The sequence below is a fragment of the Trachinotus anak genome, unplaced genomic scaffold (assembly GCF_046630095.1).
Source record: "Trachinotus anak isolate AG129_WGS33_773 ecotype Australia unplaced genomic scaffold, CSIRO_AGI_Tana_v1 ptg000018l, whole genome shotgun sequence".
Classification (NCBI taxonomy): domain Eukaryota; kingdom Metazoa; phylum Chordata; class Actinopteri; order Carangiformes; family Carangidae; genus Trachinotus; species Trachinotus anak.
Window position 1 is genome coordinate 5,705,005 of NW_027273869.1, and position 21,680 is coordinate 5,726,684.

The 21,680-nt window shown below is 39.4% G+C and overlaps 1 protein-coding gene and 1 long non-coding RNA gene across 6 annotated transcripts in view; one reads left to right on the forward strand and one right to left on the reverse strand.

Annotated features, from left to right (window-relative positions):
• LOC139635349 (chemokine-like protein TAFA-2) overlaps positions 1-21,680 on the forward strand; it is a 67,206-nt gene that overhangs the window by 34,668 nt on the left and 10,858 nt on the right. For 3 of the 4 annotated variants that reach the window (XR_011694182.1, XM_071502563.1, XM_071502561.1), the window contains exons 2-3: positions 8,164-8,267; positions 18,350-18,505. Coding sequence is in view for 3 of the 4 variants with exons in the window: in XM_071502563.1 (XP_071358664.1) it covers positions 8,165-8,267; positions 18,350-18,505 (259 nt within the window). In the remaining variant the exon portion in view is untranslated. The remainder of the gene's footprint in view (positions 1-8,163; positions 8,268-18,349; positions 18,506-21,680) is intronic. The other variant, XM_071502562.1, reaches the window with a different exon arrangement.
• LOC139635350 (uncharacterized) overlaps positions 17,590-21,680 on the reverse strand; it is a 46,127-nt gene continuing 42,036 nt past the window's right edge. For both annotated transcript variants that reach the window (XR_011694184.1, XR_011694183.1), the window contains one exon: positions 17,590-18,401. This is a non-coding gene — a long non-coding RNA (uncharacterized lncRNA). The remainder of the gene's footprint in view (positions 18,402-21,680) is intronic.

Consider the following 21,680-nt stretch of genomic DNA (forward strand, 5'->3'; position numbering starts at 1 on the left):
CAATCGGCTCCCTGCAGCCGTCCGAGGTGACAGCCTCTGTCACGGTCCAAGTAAAGAGTGAGATAGAGATGGGGGGGTGGGGTGGGGGGGTAATCCCTGTATCAAATCCAGCTGCAGAAACAGTGAGGGAAAGTCCAGTTTTTTATGGTTTAGTAACGCTCCCAACGCCCACCCTGCAATCTCTGTGATACTGTGGATTACACACTTGCCTTGTGCATTTCAAGGGTGTATATTCCTACAATTGAGGGAAACTAGAAATTGAATCTTACACTTTTAAAATGATTACTGGCATGAAAATAAAGCACATTGTAGTTTCCTATTAAAGCTGCTTCCAGGCAATATATTTATGGAAAAATCTTAATCATTCTTATGAGCCGTTAAATGTATGAAACTTTCCAGTCCCTTAACAGTATCCACTTTGGTTACTGTTCCTGTTCCTTTGGATGTTTGAATGTGCAGTTTGACACAGTAAGTTTTCTCTCAATTTGATGTATGTACGTAGATTAGACTGTATGTAAAGATGGACGTAACCTCTGTGACCCGCCTTCAATTATAACTTACAAGCCTTAATAAAATTGAAACAGCTTAGTTATATAAAAATTCACCCCCTATACAGTTAGAGAAATGAGCTATGCAGACCTTGTGACAACAAGACAATTTACACAAGCAAACTGTGTCATTAAGTCCTGTAGTTTAACTTTTTCAATGAGACTTTCTTCAATAGAGGAGAAGAATAAAATGCAATTTCAGGAATTTTTGACGAGGTAGTTGTATTTTTATATGTCTTAAAATATGTCTGGATCTCTAACTTAAGATGTTTTCCTTTTTGTTCTTGACAAACACAAGACCTAAAGGATTATTCCACAGAGAAGTCTACCACTTTATTTTATGATCTAAAGACTGGTGTATTTTATTTTGTATTTATTTTGGCTACTATAGAAACACACATCTGTCCACAAGAATCATTTGTATTTCTTCAATATTGATTAATTAGTCAATAGTGGAAAAAAAACTGATACGTAACATTAAATAAATCCTTTAGCTTTCCTTTCCTTTTTTCTTAGAAAGACACAGTATTATTGTATAGGAGTATATAGAAATGATATCTGCAGAGAGCAGGAGAACAAACAATATTTACTATATAGGCCAAGGTCGATAGAGTCATTTACTGGCTAATGAGAAGTGTTGTGGTTTTATGCGAGTCCATCAAAGAAGGAAATAAGTGACACAAATGGGACAGTAGAGAAAAGAGGTCAGAGTCTGGATCTACAAACAGTTCAGTCCTTCTGCACAATCAAATATACTTTTACATTCAGTGTTTCTCTTATATCTGAACACTTTTGTAAAGCATTACACTGTATGAGACCACAGCAGCTTTTCTTTGCATATTTATGGTATAAAAGCTGAAAATGCTCGTGTCCCGGTTTAAAATTGCATTTGCTCTGACAAATCTCGTTAAGAACTGAAATGTTTTTTTTTTTTTCTGTCTTGGTTCCAGTCAAATAAAATACAGTAGTAAATTAAAATCTTTGTTAAGCTCTCACCTGCCTCAGCACACAGACACAGAAACCTGCCAGCAGCAGATGTAGAGGCTCTCTGTCATGGAAAATCAGTGCAGAATTGGCTGTACGTTAATCATGTTTGACAACCAGGTGAGAAAACGAGCGTTAGTTTAAACAGCTTGTCGTGTTATGTCTGAAGTGTACAAGTACATGAAGGTAAAACTTTATTTCAGAAGGTATTTTACTATATCACATGATTCTGCTCTCTAGAGGAGAAATCAGAGTTTAAGCCTGAGAGAAGTTCACGTCATATGAGCTCACTACAGATAAGCTAATGTTAACATGCTAACACTAACCTCAGCTAAAATACAGGATCCATTTTTTTGATGCCAAATATTGAGTGTGATATTAATGGACACAAATAAATACACAACTGTAATAGTGGAGCTACTCATTTGTTTTGTGGGAAAAAATTAAAACTAAGTCACTGTCAGTTTCAGTGACGGTACAGGAGCGTAAGTGTCAAACTGAGGGATTGTTCACCAGGCAACAGTTTACGAACTGTTATTATTTGTACATCGACGGCAGTACAGCGGTAGTACACACTGTCAAAACTTTCTCATTCAGTTTATGTTGTCTCCAACTGTTATAAAAACCTTAGGTGAGACAGTACCTAACAATATTAATTTATACTGTAACTACAAAACATGGCAAAAATGAATGCATTTGCATTACTAATAGGAAATCATATATGGAAGTCTAATTAGCTTTGTTCATAATTTATGTTGAAGGGTGCATTGAGGCGTCTGAGGTTAGGGGACAAATACAACAGAGGTGAGGTTGTTAGCAGTATGCTAATGTTACTGCTCCTTTTGACTGAACTGAGGTGGGAGTTTGCTGTGGTTGTTACACTAGGACATTTTCATCTGTGTGTGTACAGGTCTTTCAGCTGGTGTGTCCTTTCACCAAGGTCAACCCTCAGTTGGTCTGCTGCAGTTCAGTTTGTGGCAGGGCGGGTCCAAACGACTGAGGCGATCAGAGTCATGGTCAGAGATGGAGATTTCCTGCTTCATTCGGTTTTAAACAAATTCACTTTGTAGTCTTGAAAGGAAATCCGATGATCTACACCACAGGCTTATACAGCACACAACAGAGCCAACTCATAACAGAGGGATAAAGTCCAATCTCTAGATAAATTTGAGCAGATAAATCCAGGACAACTACTGAGGTGGCACCAGAACAAAGAATATACATTACTTCACAATAAAGGTGTTTATTTGCATTTGAAAGTGTCCTCGGGTGTAACATACAGTAAAATAGGAAAGCGCTCCGTCTCTGCTGGCAAGAGGAGAAATAAAGCAGTGCAGACAATCAGAGGATAATTACACATTTCATCTAAGTTTCCGTTTGTTTTTTCATCTGCTCTCCTCCAAACTTCACTGTGCAGTTCATGTTTCATGCTTATGGCAAATCATCTGCATTCATTTAGTTTTTCACTGCAGACAAAAGCCATACATTATACATGAAGCACAGTCAGAATAAAGGGCACAATTAAAACTTTGAACGGCTGTAGACAGAGTCTAAGTCACAGTTTGAGTTTGCGTTACCTCCCTTCGTTTTTATGAGCTGCAATCTAAAGTCTCCCGTGGCAGTAAAAGCTGTGCTACAGGTATAAAATGAATGAATGAAACCTGGAATATTACTTCAGCAAATCTCTGTTGTTCTTTATTCTCTGGGTCTGATGAAATCCATGATGGAAGAGCTGATCAAACTTAAAGGAATAATCCAACATTTTCAGAAATGTTTGTATTTGCTACCTCTTCGATATTAAGATAAGATTGATATTAATCTTATGCCTGGGCATTGAGAACAGTGCTGGAGTCAGAACATTAGCTTAGCTTAGCATAAGCTCATCGCAACCAAACAGCTGCACAGCTGTCGTACACAATGTGTCTTGTCTGATTTACATTACACAAATATGAGTTAGGATTTATGAGTTGCATTTATCTTAAGTGTTTAGGTGCAACTGGATTATATTAATTTCTTCATTAATATACACAGGTATTAATTACAATTACAATTTTATTTATTTATTCATTTATTACAACACTGATACCTCCGTATAAAGTCACCTAATTATGTTAGCAGATAAATACCTGATTACACCTCCAGCAGATACAGAGCAACATTAGCATTCATTCAGTGTGGCGTTGCTCCTTTGAGCTTTGGTTTGGGCTTCACCTACCCTGGAGGGAAATATCTGGCTCTGTAGCTGCTACAGGATGGTACCAGCTCGGTGATAACTTTGTCTGCCTGCAATTTGGCGCTGGGCAGGAAGGTCTGACAGAGCCTATACACTGAAAACAGCTGTCTGCTGTGTCTGGTAATGACGTTGATGGGAGCTGTGAGACTGAGGCTACGTCCACACTACTAAGTTTTCATTTTAAAATAGCGTTTTAAAACTAAATTGTTGAAGGTGATCATTCTGTCAGTTCACGATAACAAGTCACCTTTTGCTCATCACACACAAAGTGATTTGACCCATTGTTAATATGGAAATATGAATTGGTGCATCTTTAAATTAGGATTAACAGTGTATATTATATATTAAAACGTACCACTCCATCTTGTTCATCTACCAGACAGACGGAGATTGATCACACTGTTGTGTTATAGCAATAAAACAGGCGTTTGCTTGTGAGAAAACATGGTGGACTTAAACAGCAGGTAGTTTGGATTTATGCAGCAGTATTTCTGTATTTCCACAAAGTTGCTGAAGACCTCCAAGTCAAGGTCAGGGTGTAAAATGGCCTCAAAGTGTAACAAATCTTCAGCGCCTCGCTCTGCAGAGCACACGGCCGCACCAATGACAACACAGCACATTCAGGGACAATGAGATGTCATTTGGAGAATTGCACCCTTATACTGCACAAATGATGCTGCAGCGCCGCACTCTGTCATCAGTGACCCTTTTTTCACACACACATCATCGCTGTGAATTGCACAGCAACATCGACTCGCTGCCATTTCAGTCAAGCCTCCAATTCTTTGGGTAACCAGCGGTTATAAATCTGTCACCACGAGGGTGAACATCAGCGCCCAGCGCTCTGACACCAGCAGCTAAGTGTACAGTTTGAGGTCCACTTGAGCAAATACATAAACCTCATCATTACATCATTATCTCACTCAGCATCTGAGTGAAATTTCCCTCCACGTCTCAGCTACATTCAGCTCCCTGTTAGGTGTCATGAAGCTGATGATTGTGGCCTCTGTGGAGGGAAAATCATCCAAGAAACCATGAAAGATCACCTGGGTCCATTTAGTTGTTATTGCTGGTGCAATTTATTTCCTCTGGTGGATGTGTGGCTCAGTAACCTGATGTTCAGATATTATCATCATGTCCAGAAATATCACCAATCAAAGGCTGGATAGAGTGGTAACACTTTATTACATATATCTGTTAAACTGTCACATCATTAGTGGTATAAAGGAACAGCTTTGTATGGACTAAATGTACTAAAATGCAGCATGCAGTTTTTGGTCTTATATTATTATTTATTACAATTTATTGTTAATACAGATGCATAATTGTATAATCAGTATTTTACTGTGAATTTGGTAAAGATGGAGCTAATGTGAACTATTTTATTAAATGTTGGGTAGATTAACACTGCATCATATTTAAGTTAAACTTTTAGATAAGTGAGACTGAGAAAACATTTATTCTGTGAATTACTAACACTAGCTGTCAAATACATGTCCTACACAGTAATGTTATATACGGCATATACTGTATGTCCCTATATCAAGAGTAAACACGCTGCAAGCATATATGACAATAATATATATTTAAGTTTATTGCAATTGTTTATATGTGTTTTACCTACATTTACATTTCTAATTAATTTTGAACATATCTATTGTCACATTCTGGTGAAGTGGTCTCAGACTTTTGGACCTTACTGTATATAATATTAACATATCAACAGGCTTTCCAATACAGATATATAATGTATATCTGTCCCTATATTAGGTGCAATGTTGCCATTTATGTCACCTATATTATGTCATATAAACATCCTATGGATATACTTATGTGAAGATTTAATATTATAACATATGAAATACCCATTGTAAAATTATATGTTATATATAATTTTTAAATATATTTTTTCTTATATGTAAATACTGTATAAATGGAAATATATATTATATATATTTTATATATGTACATAAATTACATTTGCATAATGGTTTGGATGCATATATATTTATGTAACATGTCTAAATATAGCAACGTACATACATAAACATAAATAGACATATCAATGTATAAAATCGGTCCAATTTCTGGTAGATTCATATATAATTTTTACATGTAGCCTATGTTTTAATTTCATATGTACATATATTTCATATGTGGAAATTCAATATATGTAGATATATTACATTTGCATAATAGGGTAGTACAGTAAAAAGTATGTTTCTCTATGAATTGTAGTGGTGTTGAAGAGCAAAATATCAAAGTTTTTTAAGTACTTGTGAAAAACTTTCATTCTAAATGATTGACTGATATGGGGCCAACACATCAGTCCAGTCCCAGTTTTCTGTTCTCTAAATGTAACCACACGGTACAGTTTGGCGCTCAGGACGCAGCAACCCCCTGGGGTCTTAGTGTCATTGTACGGATGCAACTTTGAATCAGTGACAAATAAAATGCATCATTAAATATGAATTTTAAGTCAAATCTTAATAAATATAGACATTTATAAACCTTCACCAGTGACTCCATGCTTGAGAGACAAATATCAGTCCAGTAAAAATCAGTGTATGTGCTCAGCTGCTGTTTGACGCATCGTTCCCAGGTGTTTCTCTGTGTTCATGTACAGTATCCGGACAGGACCAGAGTCAGTCGTGTTCACTGTGTCCTCTCTGCGTGTCATGATGATAGACATCTTATTTATAATATCAGCGGGCTCACTGAACATCTGAGACGCATCACTGGACTCTAATTCCTCTGTGTCTCTGGGAGGTATTAAAAAAAAAAAAATCTCTATAAAAAGGTAATGTTCGCTTTGCCAAAATAAACTTAATTACAACAAATAATCTGAGAACCCCAATGAGGTTTAGCCAATCTATATGTCAATGAGGCCGGCAGAGTAGATGCAGGAGGTGGTGAATAAGGCGTAAACGCAGCTTGTAACATTGTATGCTCACGCAATACGATACCGTGCTTCTTCCAGTAATTACCGTACTGCTCCTGCGCCCCCGATTGAAATGCGATCGTTGTCTGTCAGTGATAACACACTGTGCCAGATGGTTTGTGCTGTGCGGCCTCAGCTCCACCACACTTCATTAGCAGGAGGGAGCACAGAGGAAAAGGTACTGTGAGAGGGAAGGATTAGCCACCACGGCCCGCTCGCTCTCCTCCGCTCTGCTGTAGAGCCCGGAGACGCTTACGGAAGCCTGTTGGGGCAGCAGAGAGTCGTCACCTTCTGTTCATGTTCCCCTCTGCTGGAGGAGAGAGGAGAGGAGGTGCAGTGGAGGGAAAGGGAGGATTTGGAGACAGTGATCTAGGGCGTATTCACAGCTGTAGTTTGTTTTCAAAAGCAAGACGAAGGATAAGAGCCTGTATCTCTGTGTGATAAGAGCAAATACGCATCAGGCAAGCTAAGCTATCCTGAAGTTAAACTGTGAGCTGGTGGGACAGCTCCCTCTTCCTGTTCTGGGCCATAAAACCTTCACCTCTAACCCAACAGTTCTCAATGAAAAATAGCAAAGTGGGGGCTGTGAAGCTGCTGATATATGATGTTGGTTTGTAAATGTAAATAAACCAGTGTCTGGTGTTAACATGCTAAATACAGCCCCTGTATAATGCTGTCATTTAGGGCTGCACAATGAATTGAAATGCTATCGAAACCACAATATGACTGAGTGTAATATCCAAATCACAAGAGGTAAAATATGTCACAACAACATACAATTATAACAAGTCCTCCAACCTGGACAAACATATAGGTGTTTTTTTTTGTCAACCCTCTGATAGGACCCATAGAAGTGTGTCTCCTGATGTGACGCCCCTTGGTTGTTATGGTTACAATAATAAACACACAGACTGTACCAAAAGCATAACAATTAGGTGATCTTTGTCGAACGGTCATGGATAATAGAAACAACATAAACTGCTACTTCCACATGGGAATCGAACGCGGCTCTCCTGTCTCATATTCCTGTGTTTTGTTGATCCATCCATCCACCACAACATCCTGACGTGGACTTGTTGCTCTATAAACTACATCACCGCACTTTTCCATTTGTTCCTGTCATAATTACTACGACCACTAGATGTTGCCTAGCAACAAAATGCAACTGAATATGTCATGATAATCTATGGGCTTGTTTTATATAAAATGATGCAAATGAAGTATTGTGGTGGTACAGAGATGCTCCAGCCTATAAAACAAATTCTCCTGATGTAAAGATGGTTGTTTGGTACAAGACCCAACTAAAATCACACCATCATCATTTTTGTATTTTTTCAGTGAAAATGAAATGAAAAAAAAACAAAAAAAAAAAACAGTCCTACTGAAATTGTGACTCATGATTTTTTATGTGCTTATCATTCAGCGCTTCATGGTCCCAATCCTCTGTGTTTTCCCAGGATGAGTGAACGTTACACGCAGAGCGGAAGTAAAGGGGCTCTACTCGTCATGGTGCTGGTGATCAGTGTCTGGGAGATGACCGTGCCAACGGAGGGAACTACAGGTGAGTTCATCACAACTAAAGGAACACCTGGTTTTATTTTGATCCTGGAGTCTGTCTCTCAGGTGACATCTGAGGTGCAGTAAAAACTGCTGCTGGATGACAGAGGCAAACATCTGTACACTGTTTTCTTAGCCTGTTACCAGCATTATTAGCTTCCTGCCGCCTCACAGACCTTGATCCTACTATCTTTCTACTATTTTGTAGTTTGTCGCTCAGATAGTGTCAAGTTGTATCTCAGTGGTCTTCAACATTTTCAATGAATCCCATGAAAACCTCTAAATAACAATGTGTACCAGTCCACCAACCTGTACAACCATATAGGTCATATTTTTCAAACCACTGATACAGCCCATAGGAGTGTCTTCTGAAATTGCGCCCCTTTGACTGCAGATGTACCAGACCTTGGTTGTCATGGTTACAGTTATAAACACACGGACTGTACTGACAGCGATGTACCAACCCTGTCACCATGGTTACTGTAATAATGATCATGGCTTGGTTATTTTTAGGAAAGATGGTGATTTGGGTTGAAATAAGTACTCAGCCTTAGACGTTGTCATAGTTACAATAACAACAACAACATGGTTTAACTTTCATGGATAATAGAAACAACATAAACAGCTGCTCTCACATGGGAATTGCACACTGCTGTTGTTGACCCATCCATCGACCCGAATTATTCCTGACATGGACTTTGTCGCTCTATAAACCATGTCACTGCACTTTTACCTTTGCTTCTGTCATCATGACAACGGCTGCTAGATGTCGAATAACAGCAAACTATAACTGTGGGTCATAGTAGCCATAGAGCTCCACAAACAATTAAAAACACATCACTGAGCCAAACTTCTAATGGGTGACACGTTCCTTTATTAACATGAACACACACACACACACACACACACACACACACACACACACACACACACACACACACACACACACACACACATAGTAGTTTGAGTTATCACGATGATTTAAGAGTCAAGAACAGAATGGGTCTGAGTGCTACAGACAGGAAGTTTTCTTGGTCTTTCTATGGGATTTGTTGGTACTAAAAATATAGAATAAATCCTTTAAATGAGCCATATACTCTGAAGTAGATCAGTGAATCAGTGAATTAGGAACTTCCCATTTATCCCACTAGCTGTTCTTAAAGCTCTGGTTTTTAAAGGGGCACTTATTCAGCACTGCATGTACAATATATAAAATTAGGGGACTCACTAGAGACAGTTTAAAAAAGAAATGGTCAAAACTGATGCAGCAGATGTGTTGACTCCAAATTATTGCATCCTTCAATTCCCATAATGCAACACAGTTTTCCTTTTTTTCTCCATACCTGGTAAAATGCCTTCTTCTGTCAGTCCACACTCCCATTTAGAACACTGGCTTACTACCATTAAACCACAGTCTCCAGAGATTATAACATCACCAGGTTGCGTTCTCAGATGTGACAAAGCTCCTCCAGAAAGTTAGAGGAGACACTGTATAGCTGCTCTCACAGGCTGAGTCATTCTGTTTACCACTTCAAACTGACACTCATGTGTAAAGTAGGAGTTCCTCTTTATTCCATCAGATATATGGAAGAGAAAACTTGGAGTGGCAGCGAACCTCTGTTCATCAAACAAGGAAAAACAAGGAAGGAACAACTTCCAGCTGTCTGTTCAATCAGCTCTGTAGGAACCAGCAGGACTTATGCAGGCCTGTTTGATTGGCTCATAGAGAAGCCTTGGCCCCCCACTCAGGACACAGTGACCTGCTGCACTGACACCTTTCATGTGAAAGGTCTCACAATGCCAAATCACAAATAAAATGCCACTGTGCCCAATCGGGGAGTAATTGGATTGAAACCGCCATATTTGTGGTACGAGTCAAACTCGTCTCCCATAGCCTCATTAAAAGTGTTGTCGAGTCGTCACTGGTAAACCCAGGGAGATCAATTATGGCAACTCAGCAACATTACAGGTAGAGGCCAACCTACGTTTCATCACTGGCAGTCCCACTGACAACACACCGCCTCAGGTAATTGGTGGTGTGAAGGCAGAGCCGCTGCCGGACAGGCCTGTCCATTTGCGAGCATGATAGAAATCACGCACACCTTTCCTCTTCTTTGTTGACCAATTAGAAGGGAGCGTGGCGCTTTGATGTGCATGGCTTTGATTGGCAGCGATCCCACACGCAAGACGCTCATCATTTCGGCAGGAAGTGGATCAGAATAATCTCTCTCACATTCGATTTTTCTGTGATCGCCACAGCAAACCCCTAATTTCCCCTGGGTGTTATTTCTGTTGCTGTAAACCTATTATCATTCAACGGATGAAATGAACACAGAGCACATCTGAAGTAGAGAAAGAAGAAGAAGAGGAGGAGAACTAAGCCTTCCCTCTGAGAAGCAGGGCAAATGTAGTTTATTTCAGCACGGAGACAAGTTGATTTACTAACACATATGAGCTTCGACCGCTTTAAATAACCGCTGTGTGTCAGTAGAGACGGGATCAAGTTTGCACCATCAAACATGCTTTTCTACTCCCTGACATTTATGTAAATTCAGTTTATTCTGCTCAGTGATATGAAAAAAGGAGGTTTGCCTTTGCGCTCTCCCGTCAGACTGATGCTGCTACAGAGGAGTCTGTCCTTTACCACAGTGGATGTTTACAGCACAAACTTCATAAGCATCGCTGTTCATTCTGTTCACCTTTGTGTTTGTCCTGCACTGACCAGATAGAGGAGTCGGTCCGAGGCCGGCTCTGCTAACGAGTTGTGAGGACAGGTGATTTATTTTAATTACCCTCTGTTGTATTATGTGCTTGTACCTGCCTCCTTCCAAATTCAAACTGTCCTTACTTTTCCTTTCAGTCACATCAACAGCAGTGTTTCATAATATAATCCTCCCACGCCTGGTTTGTGTCCAGTGTACGATGGTTTAGACTCTAAACCTGGGGCCAGATGCATAAAACTCTGTGCAGATTCATGACTAAAAGTGTGTATGCACAAAACCAGACAGATCCATACGCATTCTTCTTGTCAGAATTATAATGACATGCGTACACATGATTCTGTTTCATAAATCTCACTCATTGAGACATTAGGTGCACATGCACAAGCCTCATTTCCACTCCCACAATTAGCCATAAATGGATGAAGACACTCCCATAATCCATCAGTTTGTGCCACAAGTTATCAAGCATGGCACAGAAAAGAACAACAAAAATGAAACACAACTTCACCAATTGTTGGTCGGATTACATACGTGAACTCATGAGTTTACTGCAATAACTCAAACTGTAAAGTTCATTTGTTGGGATTAGAGACGTCTTCATTAGTCTCTGAAACTGTGACTACTAAATATTAAAATACATACACAAATAATGAGAATATAATATTAAACGATGCTAAAGGAAACACTGAGCACACAAATGCAATTATTTCCATTCATGAATTGTTAAATTGTTTTCAGCCATGTAAACAGCAGAATGTATAATGATAATAATGAATGCAGGCTCTGTAAAGTTGGCTGTTTTGTTTTATGTTAAATTCTGTGGCTCCTCATTATTTTGCATTTTCACTTCACTTTATCTAACTTGGCTTATTCAAAAAAACAACAAAAAAACAACAACAAAAAAAAAAAACATACGTAGGCATGGTCAAAAGAATGCATGAGGTGCACACACTCTGTTCATAAATACCAATTTATGTGTGGGAATCGGAGTATGCATGGCTTGTGTACGTGTCATTTATCCATCTGGTCCCAGGAGTGTTCCACCTTTTTTCTTTTGAGAGCTTCTTTGACAAAATAAAAGCGTCTGAGGGCTCCTCATGTCTTATATTACTTGCTACATTTATTCACATATTGTATCAAAACTCTCAAACTGATCTCTAAACCAAAATCATTTAAATAGAATAATTTTTATGAAATATCAATATCCAGAACTCAAATCTTGCACCAAAAACATCTGAAACTCACAAACTCACAAATAAATGTCCATAAATCTGCTTAGAAATCAGAGAAAAAAGATCCTTAAAAAATAATCCAGTGACAGTTGTCGGTACATCCAATAGTACAAAACAAACAGGAACTTAAAGACCTAATTCAGTACACTTCATTTTTCAAATGTAAACAAACATGGGCCAAAAAAAAAAGAAAACAAATAAGAAAAAGAGGCTTAAGTTGAAGCTCACAATTTTAATCACTGTATCCATGGCAACAGATTTCCTGTTTGTTGGAAAGCTTTTGTTTATATCTGTTATCCAGAAGAGCTGCTATCACAGTACGTCACCTTCAGTATATCTGATGTAAACAAACTGACAGATAATGATTTGGTGTCGAACAGGGCTGGGTCTGTCTGATTTGATTTTAGTTGCATTTGGGTGAGTGAAGTCGTGTTGCTTATAGATGGTACTATGCATCCAAAGTTTGTACAGACTATTCTCTGAAACTTTGGGTGGGCTACTGAGCCGCTCTGGTTTCCCGGCTGCTGGGGAACTGCAGGGAAGCAGAGGAGTGCTTCCACTACACTGTGTCTCACCTCCATTACAGCAAATACACTTTCATTAAATGTATCAATATCACTAAAGGAGGCAGCGGAATAACTAAACATAAGACACATCGAGCAGAGAGAGCAGGAGAGAGAAATCAATGGTAACTGCTAAAGAAACTAGCAGATCTGAACAGCATGTAAACAACAGAAACACCAGCAAACAGAAATGAGACAATATACTTGCTGCAGACTAATATTTCATTCTGCAGGAATGCAGGGTGTGCTAACAAGATCTGCTGTGTGGAGCAATAAAACAGTTTTTGCTTCATTACCTTCTAAAATATGAAACTGAGAATGTATAAGATCAGAGTGTTTTACTGTATTTATTGTTTTGAATGATCTTGTGTATTATTTTTCTCATAACTAATCAGTGAGAGAAGTCAGAACAGTAACGGGGCACATCTCTACCTGACTTTATTAACGCAACACGTCTCCGAACACACTGCATTTATGGTTTATGGTTCCCAAATGAGTGCGGCGAGTTGAAATTTTGACCTTCAAATTGTGTTAGCGTGATTCCCACAGACACATTACAGCCTTGAGTTTCAGCATCCACAATGGGAAACCACTTAGCAATAATCAAAGCACACATGTTTCTAAAGGGAACTTGAACCTGAGAGGAGTGGAACATATTTGATGGTTCACACAGTATTTTTAGACATGTACCACACAGGTGGAGCAGGTGTAGTTTCAGTTTGTCTTCACAGGAGCTTTCTTTACTGTTGTAGATGTTGCAGGGACGTATGACCTTGATGTCTGACTTACAGTACAGACTGTGTTATATGCATCAAAGATTGCTGCTGCCTCTGCACCACACACTTTCTGCACTTTGTAATAAAAATGACTTATATGTTGCATAAAAAGCATCTTGCCAAGAAAGGAAAACTGTGTGTTCACTGCAGAGGGAGCAGTAACTAACAGTCAGAGACCCAAGTGTTCAGCCGGACTATCCATCCTCACGCTCAGCTGCATTGAATCTGATTTGTAATTGTGGCTGAAAGATCGTGTTTTAGTAAAGCAGCTCCTCATCTGTCGCTCTTCAAACTGCTACTTACAACATAACAAATAGTCTGAGGGGGAAAATCTGTTCATCACTATTAACACAACAGTTGTGCACCTCATTATGTAGGTTTCAACAGAGGGAATTGCTCCCATCGTCAGCGATAATTCATCTATATGAGAGGTTGTTTTGGCTGTGCACAATACTGTATGAAGCAAAGCAATGATTACATTATCATTCACAACAGCCTCATGAATGATACAGAGTCTGCATCATGTGCAGTTTCCTCTCTGTCTCCAGAGACTTGCACATTAAGCTCAAGCAGAGTAATTTCAGTCCTACACAGACAGAAAAAGGCCCAGCTCTTCTCACTGAACGAATCTGGTTCAAAGGATTCAGTGAAAGGACCAAGAGCCCAGTAAAACCAGAACGCAGTCTGATCTTCAGCATCGAGAGTGGGAGTTCACGGTGGAGTCAGCTCTCAGGGGCTGATCAACATTTGACTCCAAGCTGCTTTTTCACTGGACCTGAAACTAGTTGCAGTTTTATGAAGGGTGAGGTGTTGGGCTATTACTGTACCAGGACCAGTACCTTTAAGTCTCTGCTGGCAGCAGAGACTTAAAGTCCTTGTCTTGTTAGCGACCCATTATCTAGCTTGCTAAATGACTAGTTCTTCATCAGCTACTCCATGTCAGCAAGCTTATAGCTCTCCCGTTTAATGACACAACCTGAGACGTGGCCCTGTGGTTTGCAAGTTAAACACATAAAGATGTTTCTGTTTGGGCTGTGACGTATTCAGAGAACTGGTTACAGTGACGCTGCTCAGCCTTGCTGCCCTCACGGTACTGCAACTAAAAATATCCCACATCCCAAAAAGCCATTTTCTCCATAGATTGTAATAGATGTGTATTAAACTGTTGGCAGGAATCCCCCCCAGTGCACACATGGCCAGTTATGACTTTTTCTATTATCAATTTTAATCCATGAACCATGAATGTTTTTAAAGCTTTCTCAGAACCTAGAGAAAGTGTGGGACATCATCCCAGGGCCCAGTGGGAGAAACAATTGTGGAGCAATTGTCATTCAAGTGAAATGGGCACCATCTTCAAGTCTGGTATTCAAACTCTTCAGTGGGTCTAAATGACGATGGAGAACCTGTGGGCCTTAAGCCTTAAACATGTCGAGAAACATTGTGTCATTTACTTTAATCTTTGCAGCAGATTATATCGCAGGTGGAAGACTGAAGCATCAGGTTCAAGTACCATTGTTCTTTTTCTGGCTTTTACTACATCAAATCTGTGGACCTGAGTAGACCTGTCAAAGCAAACCCTCACTGTTAGGTTTGAGTCACTTTCATGTGGAAACACAGCAGGTTGCTGATTACTGCAGCTCTGCTAGAGACAAAAATGTGATTCAGTCCTATTTTTATGCTGCAGAACATCATCATGCCTTGATTAGCCATTAAAGGTAGTAGTTTTATTCAAGAATGAAAAAAAAAGGAAAAAGAAAATAACTATTGAGAATTCAGGCCAAGCCAGAACACAAATAGATTTTATTATTTCAAAATGGTTCACATGGCTCATAGGTCAGGTGAGTTTTTGAGATCCTGGTTATATAAAATATCCAAAACTGGACAATGACACTGGGTCATCTGATATAAAATGTCCCAAACAAATTCTAACAGCATGATCTTCATGCATGAGTGCATTTGATTTGATTTATTCTTGTGATGGTGACAGAAACATGTGGAAAAAGAGACGATATGACATGCAACAAGGATCCCCAGCCAGAATCAAACTAGGGATGCCCCAGCAGCTTGTTATTTGAATTTCATGGCATCATACTGGTCCTATAAAACATTGAGAGACAGAATTTAGAAAACACAACCAGAGCAGCAGCAGGGATCCTCTGCGTCAGAGCATATTTACAGCTGGACTGTGGGTTTGCAGGACACACTGATTCCTGAGTGAAATGCTTCTGTCTGTATTTGCTGACGGTGGAAGCTGAGCAGACATCAGGTCAGAAACACCACAGCCTCAGTGTGAAGCTCGGCCTCTACAGAGACACTGGCAGCACTTCTCCCACAAACATGTAATGCAGCTCAGCTTGCCAGGTGTTTGTCTTTCATATCTTTTTTGTTTGAGCATGAGGAAGCATCCTGCTACTTTTGGTGTATGAGGAAGGATGGGTGGGGGTTGGTGGGAATTGGGGGGGAGCAGACATGCTATCAGGTGGATCAAAATGGAGGTTATGAAGGTTATAATGTTTAAATTAAGTTGAACCTGTTTACAGAGGTGTTGACTTGATTTAAAGGTCCCATATTAAGCTCCTTCTGGTGTTTTATTTGAAGTGTTGTTATCCACAAGAAGATATAATTATGGTGTTAAGAACCAAAAATCATCTCAGTGTAGTTTTACATCTCCTCTCTCAGGCTTCTCTCTGGAGCTCTAGCAGCAACAAGTCTCTGAGCCTCTCTTCTGATTGGCTGACTGTTTTCTTTGTGATCAAATAAAAACAGCAGATTTCAGGTTAACACTCAGAGAAACCAAATCCTGCAAGGTTAGATGGTGGGTCCAGGTGGGCGGGGCTCCAGAAGTCCAGAAGTCCTGACGGCTGGTTTTAAGGCTCAGTTTCTGAATACAGGCTGTGTGCATTTCTCTGTGGACTGAGGCTTTGATACTTTCACAGTATTAATATAGAACCTAGACCTGCTTCATAATAAAAATAGACATGGAAATCTACCTTTATACGATATGAGACCTTTAAGTTCATGGTTATTTTGGAGGCTGCGGTTTGTGGTACTGTTGAGTGAGGGCAGGCTAAATAACAAACACCTCTCTGTGTGATGCATTTCAGTTCAACAGTAGCACAAACTACATCCTCCAACATGATCACACAGTTCAATCAACACCTCTTTAAAATAATTTCAACAAAAACTGCAGATTATAACCTTCATGAAGTAGGATTTATCACAGGACTCATGTATTAGACTGCATTAGCCAGGTGTTACTAATAAACTGGCAAATGAGTTTATTCTAGCAGCAGTGATCTAGTGACAGACAGGCAACCCACACACTGTAGGGGGAGAAAAACATATGGTGAGAGGAATATTAGATTTCCAGCTCATTTTAAATGTTATGTTTTCAGTTCTAAAAAAAACCCACAGGTAAATTCAACAGGTGTTGTGATGCTCATCACTCCGTCTCAGCAGAGCAACTGATTCTGTTAATCTGTGTAGCTGCTTGTTCCTGTTCCAGCAGCTGGAAACTGTTGTGACTAACTCAGGCAAAAGTGTAATTAACTGGGTTTAGTTGAGCTGCTACAGTGCAGACACTTAGGACCAGTTTCACACCGTTATTTCAGATTTACTGTTTACCTCAGTGGCAGTGAGTATCTCTGCAGAAGGACACCTCATGAAAATGTCACATGCAATTAAGAGAGAATGGAGCAGCTCAGGCTCTAAATAATTCAGACAATGGAGCGTGATCTGGAAATTGGCTCCAAATTCTGCAGCAATGCACTTTCCCCTTCACATATCTGAGTTTTTTAAGCACTGCTGCTCGTCGTGGTAAAATGGAAACGATATGAGTTCCAATCATTACCGTCTCATACATGAGTTATTATTTATTTAAAGGCACCTTCTTCATTTTCAAACACGCTGATTAGGATAAAATATTGATGTTTATAATGTCAGACACTGCTTAAAGAGCTGCCAGCACTAAAATAATTTTGTCAGTCTGGCATCAGTGGAAAGATTCATCATCCCAAAAAGATCTGTGCTTTATCTTAAAAGGTGGCCTGTGGGTTTTTCTTTTTTTTTGCGGGTGGGGTGGTGGGGGGGTGGGGGTGGTTTGCATACACGTTAAATTAAGTCATGGTTGTTTCTTAATGACAAATACTGTATGTCAAATGATCCGACACTGTTATGATTGTTATAACATCTTCTGTGGCAAAAAAACCCTGATGATGTCAGAGTGATGTCATCAGCGTAATCTTGGCCTGGACTCGGACTCTACATATTTATGTCGGAAAGTGGAGCTGTGGAGTTTGGGTACTGACTGAACCAGTGAACCATGGTCTAACAAAAATGAAAAGATTGGTTGCATCATGGGAAATGAAGTACACAGCACTTTTGAAGCTTGAATCTTTAATCTGTCTCTCCTCTTATGAGTCACCCAACTTTATAGAAATGGAAAAATAAATAGCTGGACTACCTCTTTAATTTCCAACCACCACAATGATTTAAAGACGATTAAGACCAGAATTCAGCCACTCAAGTGAAACGATACTTTCAGAATAAATGCATACACAGACAGGAAAACTAAAAACTGAACCCTTGGATAAAAGCACCTTTTAATGAAATTTCTTTTCCTGGTAATCTTTTCATTAGTGAGACAGATGAGAGGGAGACAGAGCAGGCAATAGAGACTCAGGAGAGAGACTCTTATGGGACTCAGTGCAAGGCCAGCAGAGTGGGTGAGTAGATGGGGATAATAACTATCGCACCACTGCTGATTATCCCATTTCTCCTGTCATCTCTCCAGCAGCTCACCATGTCCGAACAGGCACCTGCGAGGTGGTCGCGTTGCATCGCTGCTGCAACAAGAACAAAATCGAGGAGCGGTCACAAACTGTGAAGTGCTCCTGCTTTCCCGGGCAAGTGGCCGGCACCACCAGAGCCGCCCCGTCATGTGTAGATGGTATGCTCCAGCAGCTGAATATTTCATGGATTATCTTTTTCTTTTTTTTTTTTCTTTTTTTTCTTTTTTTTGCTGAGACTCCCTTCCACAAATCTTGAGATTATCAATATTTTAGCACTCACTACCCCCACTTAAGTGTAATTTCTGAGAGTTGCCATCAGGGGACAACATATAATAAGAGCACAGTTTGTTGTCTATCAGATCACAGCTGCATGTAAATATTAAGTATTTACACATTAAATCCTTATGAGGAAAAAGTGGTTTTTATTACTGCATTATGGACACAAAGATCTTCTGATGCAATATGAAGAAAACACTAGTGATATTTGCAAATGATAATGATGTCATTCAAATTAAAAACGTAAAAATTCAAAGATATACATTTGACTTTAAAGGCTGTGTATTAACCATCTTACTTCATGGTGTAAAGCTTATGGAGCAGGTGCATGCAGGACATGTCCAAATCCACTTTTACCAGTTTAACGCCAGTCACATGGTTCAACTGGGCTGTACCCAGTCTCTTAATCATGTGAGTGTTTTGGGTGTAACATGAAATAAACCAATCAGAGTGCCATCACCCATTCCCAGCCAGGGAAAGCCAGGTTGATTGGATTTGTAAGGTAATAAGAAAGAACTCTTCCCTGCAGAGGAAACATGTTATGTTATGGCCTCTCTGTGTATCTCTCTGTGTCTCTCTCTCTCTGGGGAAAATGAAATTAGGGCCAAAAGTTTTTAGAACAAGGCAAAGAAACCATGTTCCGTCTGTCTATGATCTTCTCTGCTCCGTTTCAGTATCAGTGGCACCTACACACAGCAAACAGTGTGTGTGTGTGTGTGTGTGTGTGTGTGTGTGTGTGTGTGTGTGTGTGTGTGTGTGTGTGTGTGTGTGTGTGTGTGTGTAGTTCGGCACCCTGTGTACCCGCCTATGCAGATGCGTATTACTCTCTTGATAATGCGTCCCAAAAATAACAGTGAAATACTGCGCCACTGACTTCAGACCAGGTTTTCGTTGGCAATGTGCCAACAAAAACTGGGTTTTTAATTATTTTCTCAATGAATTGTCGAGCATAAAATGTCAGAAGGATTAAAGTATTCACGCCTCACCTGGCTTAAAGGATCTGCAGGTGCAAGGAAAAGCACAAAAGAGAAGAACTTAGGCACACTAGAGTCACACTCTAACACTTAACCTCAGTGCAAAACATTTGTATATCCCTGACACAACATCATGCTCATTGGTATCGTAGTTCCACCTCATGTGTGGACTACAAAGATGAAGGATAAAGGATGCAATGTGCAGGACAAAGAAAAGAGAAACAATCTATTCCAATACTCCATATATAATAATATTATGATAAACAGCTGGTGAATGAGGTCATAGATCACTACTGAGGGGTGAGGGGACATGTTCCTTTAACTTCTCAAAACCCTTTCACACTCATAGTTTCAACATGTCACAATGCTCATCTGATTCACCTTCAGTTATTACTGTGCCTCTCAGCTAACGTACAGCACACACTGCCCTATCGTCTAAACGGCTGAAACCACTCCTGTACATTTTCAGGTTAAAAAAATATAGTAAATTTTATTAGATTAAGCCAATAGTTGTTCTCATTTGAAAGGTTTGACTGTTTGAGTACCCAGTGGTAGAAGTAGTTGTGGCTGGTATAAGTAGGTGAGGTATCTGTCAGCATTAGTGGCTGTGTTGTCAGTACTTCCTGATTCTCCTGTCTGCCTGAATGACATCATGAACCGACTTCTCTTTGTTATATTTGCCAGGCTGCACTCAGTGAATACTGTCTGCTGAATCCTGGCTCCTGGAAGTTTTCTTTAATCACCTACAGTGTGAATGAGCTTGAAGCTGTCCCCTGTAAAGTCGGTGACTTAGAGGGTCTCTTAGCATGCTAATGGGTCAGACCCCCGACTCGGCTGAAGTGGCTGCCTCACTTTGGTCTGAAAAGGGAAGGTTTCTGGCTAAACTCTGGACCCAATCATGTTTGACCTATTCCTTGACATTTAAGTATTGGCATTTTCTGCAAATTAGAGCTGTGAGCCACCGGCCTCAGTTTAAAGCTCCACGGGTGATCTCAGGAAAAAATGATCAGCACTTAACCTTTTAATTATTCTTTCTTCTACAACCGGGGAGTCACCTTTAGCTCAACTCTATGTGAGACAATATCCTCTTCATATGAAGATAAATGAACCTCCAGACATTTGAGAAAATTTGAATCAATTTGAATTTCAGAAGATCCACACACAGAAAAAACTGTGTCTCAAAAGTGTTTCAATCACAAGGAGACTTTTGACTTAATGCAGCTTCTAGTTGGTGCTGATGAGACAAACCATTGTAATAAATGTAAAGAAAACTTAAAGGGCTTATTACTCACTGTTAGGTAAAGTCTAGTGAATGGATTCATTTCACAAGTAAGAAGCTGCAGAGCCAAACTATACAAATCCTTCATTACCTGATTAGTAAACAACCTGCTTAAAAATGTATTTCACTGCATTTGAAAGTATTATTTTCAAAATGCACTGTATTAGTATTCAAAGTCAAAATTCTCCCTAGGAGTGTTTTACTAGAATAAATTATATTACTTGATTATTAGTTCTGATGCATGAATGTGTAAGTAGCACTAATGCTCTAGTTGGTGGAGGTGGAGCTAATTTGAATTATTTTATGAATGTTGCTTAGTTAAATCTATAACAAGTCATCTTCATAACAAGGTATTTTTTAACTGATCATATGTTTTAAAAGTTACAAAGTTAAAAAGTACAATATATTTCCTATTTCATATCGGTTGAAGTTGAAATATAAAGTACAAGTACCTCAGCATTTGAGTAAATGTACTTAGTTGCATTGCTCTATGTGAGTCATGAAGCTGACATAAACATGGAGGAGAGAGTTACATTGAGCATCAAAATAAACCTAAAATGTTATGATGACCTTTCTTGAAAAAGTTTATAAAGGTCACATGTAGACAGTCAGACAGGCTTTGCTTTCCTGTTGTTTTCTTAAGGGGTTTGTCCAGAAAATTATCACTGAGGAGGAGGTTGGCTGGAGGGTTACAAGAAACAGATTTTTAAGTTTTTTTTTGTTTGTTTGTTTTTCTTATTTTCACTTTTTCGGTAATTTTATTTTTGATATCAATAAGAAGATATATTTGTGGTTTTAAGAACC